This window comes from Ruditapes philippinarum, unplaced genomic scaffold (assembly GCF_026571515.1).
Source record: "Ruditapes philippinarum isolate M1 unplaced genomic scaffold, ASM2657151v2 ctg531_1_1_1_1, whole genome shotgun sequence".
Lineage (NCBI taxonomy): Eukaryota > Metazoa > Mollusca > Bivalvia > Venerida > Veneridae > Ruditapes > Ruditapes philippinarum.
Genome location: NW_026852123.1, coordinates 794,555 through 802,382, shown reverse-complemented (window position 1 = coordinate 802,382; position 7,828 = coordinate 794,555). Strand labels below are relative to the sequence as shown.

Sequence of the window (7,828 nt, the reverse complement as noted above, 5' to 3'; positions counted from 1 at the left end):
TAAAATATCTTTCAGCCAGTACATATTTTGAAATATTTATGAAATGATGAAGACTGAAACGAAGACAGTCATAAATATTGTGGATAACGACAATGACAAACATTAACACATCACAATATCTCATATTTTTAGCAAAGTAGAAATGTGTCTTAAGACACGGATGCCCTGCTATATATGAAAAGACGCCGAAAAACATACGATGGCTGTCGATATTAATAAGGCCTTAATGTTAGGTTGACAAACATATTTCTCAATTTAGTTTGTACTGGAGCATAAAACAAGAAAACTAAAAGTGCAATAGGTTTTTACAAGACATGCATGACAGGCAATATTTTCTTACTGCTGACATTTGACCTCTTAGTGTGACCTTGGCCTTGGAACTAAGGGTCTATGCTTTGCACATTACACACTGTCTCCTCATGCTACACATTTGTGCCAAGTCATTTCAAATTCCCTTGATGTATAACAGAGTTAAGGACCGGACAAGGTTTTCGAACAGACGCACTCACACACGGACAGGGAAAACACTATAATGTCTTCTGCGAATGTCATGACGGGGGCATAAAAAGGGGCGTTAGCATGTCAAAGTACAAATGTGAGTGATGAGTCTCGACTTGTGGATAAAAATTTCCTAAAATTGTGTCACTTCTAATCAATTCAATCACAGATCTGTAATAAAAGTCTGATTCAATATTGTTTGAGTAATGCATTGGTACAATAATCAAATATAAAAAATTACAAAGCCAAGGGGCTGTAACAAGTTATGATTCTTAGCATTGCACATTCATGACGTCATTTCTAAAACTGATTATGCCCTAGGAAAAAAAATATATATGAATAAATTCATAGGGCAATAATTAAAACAGAGTTATGGTTTTTGGGCAATGTTGTTCTCAACAACAAGATGTATATCCAACTATGCCCACCTTTAAAGTTTTAAGTTGATACCTTTATTGTGTCTTGGGTCCGAAGTAATAAAGAAATTCTCTATGCTCAAACTCGAGATTTGTCAGAAACTACAGCAGAATGTACTTTGACCAATGAAAATCCTGTGATTTGAGACAAGACTCTGAATTTTTTGTAACCTTAATTCCAAGACAAACAAAACTGGAAAAACGAACAGACCAATAAACTGCTTCCGGTAAACTCCCCTTACAAGACAAGTACATGGGTGGGGTGCGGCGTGGGTATAAAAAAATCTAAAATATTTAACATTTCATTAACTGAAAAAAGAACAAACACAGTGATCTGGGGAATATGTTTTATTGCACATCTCTGTTTAACAATCCTTGAAAAATGTTGAAATACATAATATAATACAATAATAATCTTCTCTTCTCATACTGTTATATAAACTTGTAGAATTATGCTCATATAAAGATGAACTGGGGGGAAATAATGTATTTCTAAATATAGACTCTCCTCTCCCATGATGCATTTCAACAGGAAGTTTAGGCAAATATTCCAAGAAATTTGTGTGAGGGATGCGTTTCCTCTAAACAATTTTCTAAAAGGATAATAAAAATCATTATCATATAACTCATAATGTAATCTTGAAAGATGGAATTATTCACAAACTTATATACATGTCAAAAATAGCCAAATACGTTGGTATTATGAGGTCTAATGCCCGTATATAAATGTCGTCATTTCAGAGTGTCGTCTGACTCCATTTTACAAAATAAATAGAATTTGAAACATTTTTCTGCCTATATAAATGAACATCAATCTACATGTATACAAATGGTACTGACTTGTTACTTTTTTAAATTTCTAAATGAAATTCAGGCACACCTACAAAAAACAAAGACTATAAACTTTTGATTTTGTTGTCCATCATAATTATATAAATGATTCTCACAAAAAATATTTTGATGTTGTTTCTCTAAATATCCCTCTTACAATACAAACAAGTGTGTAACCATCAATATTCACATTTTAAAAAAGAATCAAGTTAAAAATATTTTAAAGGAGTTTTCACTACATATCAAACATGCTTTTTAAATCCAAATAATATTTTCAAAAATCATTCACGACGAAAATTTTCTCAAAAACCGCTTTTCATTTGTCACCAAAACATTATTAATACTTTCCAAAAAGGGAAGTAATTAATGCAAAATTTCTATATCTGTCAAATTTTTTTATTATCTCCCTTTATTATTGTCAAAATTGAGAAGAAAGGCAATGTTTCACAATTTTTTAAGTTTTCTTAATCACAATAGAAAAAAACTTTAGAGAATAAACTATAGAGAAATACAAAACAAGTATTTACATTATCTGTTTAAAAAACGTGTACCACAACAATTCGTGGGTACCAGTTAAAATACTGGTACTACTCTTTATTAGCTATCATCACCAATCATATAAAATAACATGCATTTTACTGACTGCAAAAATCTAAAGTAAAACCTTGAGCATTTTGCAAAAACTTCTTTCTGTACAAATCTAACTTCAGAACAAAAACACAACATTCATATCCAAGAAAACAACAAACTGTAAAGGTAGATTTTCAATTTTTGAAAAGCAGTACACTTTTTTTTAATTTCTTAATTATTACAATATTGTTTTTTTTTTCCTGATGTATGTACATTTCAATAAATACAAATCTATAAAAGATAAAATCTAAGGAAAAGTTAAAGCAAAAAGAAAGATATGAACCATTCTGTTAAATCACCTTAAAACTTTACATAATTTTCACAACCAAAATCTATGTATACGTCTCAATATATAAAGAAGAAACATTTCAACTTTTAAAGTTGACAAAAACAATGCAATAAAATCTAATTTTTTTCCTTAACAATCCATGAAAATGGGATATAAATAGAATATTATAAACCACATTTTTTGTATCAAAATTGAAAAGCTACCTTTAAGTTGAATTTCTTGCACAACCTTTAAGAATCACATCATGATGAAGTTAGTATATTGAAAAATCACCTAAAAACCATCAATAAATTTAAAAATCCAAAATTTGTACGGTGCAACATCTACAGAGTGACCCTCTATAAACCAACAACTTCTTTACAACAATAGTATAATAATTGCTTTCCCAAAGTAAGAATTTGCTTTAAATTTAACCTCTCTAAAGCAAATTCCCCAAGCAACAACCAAAATATTTGTCTTTAAAAGGGTGTTGCTTTGTACAGGTTGAACTGTATCCCAATTTTAGATCTCGAAATAAATGACAGTATTAGATAACAGTAATTCATTAACTATTATGAGGGACAATTTTCATTGTTGATTTCATTTTAATATAAATCTAAGATAAAAAATTGCCACTAAAAAAAGGAAGAAATTTCCAATATTATAAAAATTCTTTACAAATATTCATGTCTCATTTCCTTCCTCATTGTCATGAAGTCTTATGCCAGGAAAATGTATGGACTTTCTGTAGTTGAAGTTTAACTATAACTTATCAACTAATTAAATCAAATTAATCAATTTAATTAATTAATCAATAAATTAATTGATTATAATCAATATGATGTCATTCACATGCAACTATTAAGATATAAAACAACTATCTGATATAGTACAATTAACATTTTGGCAAATAACATGTATATATTAATTCTAAATCTTGCATTTTAATGCATACTTAAAATATAAAAGGATGTTTATTTAAAGCTTACACCAATTTTCTTCATCAATCTAGGGTAAACTACTTCAGCAAATCTTTCAAATACAGTAAAAATATCATACCTAAAGCATTAGCTGTACCAGTTAAAGGGACATACCCAGCTGTTTTTTGTTCACTGATAAAAAAATAATATCAGATAAATGTCCTTGTACATTTTTAAGGTAACCATTCATTTACTGGTTAAAACTAGTTTTCAAATTTTAAAAAGTTCTAAATTGTGCATAATATTTTCTTTCTCTCAAATATTGTCATCATTGTGTACTACATGTACAATATAAACAGAAAAAAGCATGCCCCTTTAATGAAAATACAGAATGAAAAAATATCATATTTATAATGCTATGAGATCAGTATGTTTAAATCATCAATTGAGATTCTAAATACAGAAGTCTTCTAATCAGCAATAAAACATGTCTTAAATACAAAATTTCTACGTAAAATATTTCTATATTAATTTAAAAGTGAAGTTTCTAATGCTAGGAGTGTCCATATATTATATATAAATTTATCACCAAAACAAGTCAATATCATCATAACAATAATCTGTCAATAGGCAATCTATTTTGAAAAAAAAATCAAAAAAAATCAAAGTTTGCAAGAAATCACATGAGGTAAGAATCGCCCCACTGGTATTAACCACATATTTTTCTCTTGGTAAAATTCAAACCTATTCCTAAACCTTCTAAATTTATGAAATGGATTTGCCCAGCTTTGAAACATGGAACAATCCATTCAAATTCTACGGGATTTCAATCACAAAGAAGTGAAAATACAAAAATTGAATGGATAGAACTTGGTCAGATTGCACAAAAATGAAGGCTGGCCTGGCTCTATACTAGTGACAAAGGTAAATCATTTAAGTTCTAGCAGGTAAAGGGTGACAGTAACTTTCTTGACAGCTAGCAACAGCAGCAATGACTTTTCCTATGCCGCCAATATAGAAACAGGCTAGCCTACAAATTTACAAAATTCACCTGGTCTTGACAAGAATCTATCCTGTCAACTGATTAATTTTTATGAGTTTGCTACTTAAATCTCTTTGCACTAACAATAAACCATTTCAACTTCAAACCAGAACAGGTTAATTATAATTTATACTGATTCAATGAGGGTTAGATTTGTTTTAAAAACAAAAAGCATCCATGTCACTAACTTGAAAATATAACCCCAAATTTCAGAGCCACAATGTCAGATAATCCCATTTTAGACATTACCTCAAAAGCAAATTTTCAATCTACACTGAGACAATTCTCACCTCATACAGTATTGTAATACAAACCTTAGAATTCATTTCAAAACTTCCTATAAATTTTCATACATAGTAAACAAATAAAATAAAAACGTACCTATAGAAATCTGAGAAATTTCTAACACTTGAAGAAAGAAGCTTGGTAAATAAATATCATCAACCCATCTATACAAATAAACTTTAATACAATATAATATATCACTATATGGGTAAAAATGGTATAAATCACTCAAATACCAGTAACAATGAGAACAATAATGATGCATTTCCATGGAAATCGATGATGTCATACAAAGTTGCTATGGAGATTTATGATGTCATAGGTGTTGCTTTTCTTACAAAAAATGATGTCAGAATGTACTATACTAGAAATATAAGAGTATCATACATGTATACAGCCAGGTCTCTTTATGTATGGATGAAGTCATCTTTGTTTCCATAGGAACAAATGACGTCATAAATTTACAAATGGCAATATATTACTCATGGATGTCATTGGTAAAAATGCCATCACTTTTGCCATTATATAATTCATTTTTGTTGCCAGGAGTATATCAAGTGTATTTCTATGTCTTTTTACACATTTTGGCTGATTTAATATAAATAATAATACAAACTTTAGTAAAAATATCATACCTTATAGCTGTTATCAATTAAAAATTAAAATCTATGATGTCAATGATATGTCACATTTCTATTTCTATTTTTTTTTTTTTACTTTCTGAAACATGGATACCGGTATGCATGTACCACTTTACCTAACTGCGTCAGTACTTTACCTCATGAATATGCATGAGAAATGATTGTAATGTAATGTAATGCATGACATTAACAACAACAACAGACATTCATGAGAACTAAATAAACACCAAAATGTCTTAAAAATAATATAAAATAACAGTGTTTTAACACATAACTGACTCTGCTTTAAGCAGGCTTAAACTGAAAGAAAATAACTAAACAATATATATTTTTTCAAAAAAATAAGTGCAAAAACAAAAAAACAGTGCTCTTGTTTACGCTGTACAGATACATTTTCTTTTAAAATTTCAAAGATTTCTATCTAGAACAATTCTATAAAGAAGTATTCATAAATCTAAGTGCTGATATATATAAACATATTTCATTGTTGTTGTTGTTTTTTTTTAAACAAAATGTAACAAATTTTAGATATTAAATCAAAAAGAGCTGAAGTTAACTGTACATATTTCTAATTACTTGTATTATCCGCAGATGCTTGGACAAAAAATCTACAGGCCAACTTTTTAAATATTTTACTTACAGTAAGATTTAGGTCATGGGCCTGTCTTTTGAACCCATATACATGTACCTGCTGAATTTGTGAAAAAAAAATTGCAATTCTTTGAATTTGGATTTTGGAACAGTCTATTTAAAGATTTTTTTCAAATACAAAAATTCAGCTACCAACAGCCTGTTGAGACTGCATGGATACGACAGCTAAGGGTTTTTATTAAAATAATTCTGGAGCCTCAGAGAGAAAAAAAGACAAACAATAATACCTTCCACCCCCTTCCAAAACAATCACTTGACAGAAGATAAAAAAGAAACAAAACAAAAAAAACATAACTTGCAACACCTATTTTCTTGCTTTTAAAGCGCCAATGACCTGAAAGCAATCATTCCAATGTAACTGGAAATATAGGAAAGTTTCAAATATAACTATGAAATTAGCAATTATTTCCTTGCACCAGGGAAATTATAAAAATCAATTATAATTTCAACATTTTTTGGAGATTAGCAATAATATATAATTATTTTGATGAAACTGGGAAATAAGAAACTGACATAATGAAACTGGGAATATATCTCATAAAAGTAATCATTACTTAACTGGAACGGAACTATGAAATTGGAAATAATTTCCGTATTATTTTTGAAAATTAGCAAATATTTCATGACTTTGGAAATTAACAAACATTTACATAGTTCTTGGAAATAAGCAATTATTTCCATATATCTTGCAAATTATCAATTAAATGTAACTTGGGAAAAAAGCAATTGCAATTATTTCAAAGTAACTGGAATCATAGAATTTAAAAAAAAAAAAAAAAAACTTGGAAATTAGTACTCTGTAATTGGAAAATTAGGTCGAACACGTACGATGATGTAATGGCCAACAATTGGACTGGAGAGGGAGGTAGGGGGAGAGATGGGGACAGTGATTCATACACTTCATATACTTTGTACAATGGGAATGAATGGAAAAGAAAAAAATCCTTTAACAAAACAACTTTTAAAAACTATGTTAAAATATAATTTGATGTCAGCTCTTTAGTTTGTTTTTTTCTTCTAATATTTTCTAATACATTTCATTCAGATATCAAAACTAAATGATAACACTTCAATTTGTACTGAATATTTAACGTCCTGATATCGGGTAATAGACACTAATATCACATTGTTACGACCGTTGACTCTCATATCCAGCTGTCAACTTTTCTTACGATCGCCTGCGCAGAATTTTCCGTGCATGTGAAAAACTAACAAGGTCACGTGTGCCAACGGACATCTCCGCACTTTAACTCCAGGATTAGAGGTTGTCTACTAGTCCAGCACAAAATACTTCAGCGTTACGACGACGTCGACTGTGCACGCAGTCAAAACTTCGTGGAATGGTTAACAGGGTTTTCATGTTTCCTTTTCTCAAGCGTTACCTTGGTGATAAGCTGGTTCACTCTTACGATAGGCCTAAAATGTATGTTTCACATTTCACAGTTACAAAATTCTTCAAAACATACGATCAAAGAAAGTGTTTTTCATTTAATAAAGCAAGGTAATTCATCTATTATAAAGCAAAAAAGCCTGCACATTTTGTCACATGATATCTTACGATGATGAAATAATTGCCATGTATAACAAACACAGACAAGTCAGCCAAATTTATATCACTGCCTTGAAAATGAATATAATAAAATTAT

General features: G+C 29.5%; 1 protein-coding gene across 1 annotated transcript in view; it reads right to left on the bottom strand.

Annotated features, from left to right (window-relative positions):
• Positions 1–1,247: 1,247 nt before the first annotated feature.
• The window catches only part of LOC132749996 (muscle calcium channel subunit alpha-1-like), a 122,525-nt gene continuing 115,944 nt past the window's right edge, over positions 1,248–7,828 (bottom strand). Inside the window, 1 exon segment of the mRNA XM_060739949.1 lies at positions 1,248–7,598. Within this exon segment, the coding sequence (XP_060595932.1) occupies positions 7,554–7,598 (45 nt within the window). The 3' untranslated portion in view covers positions 1,248–7,553.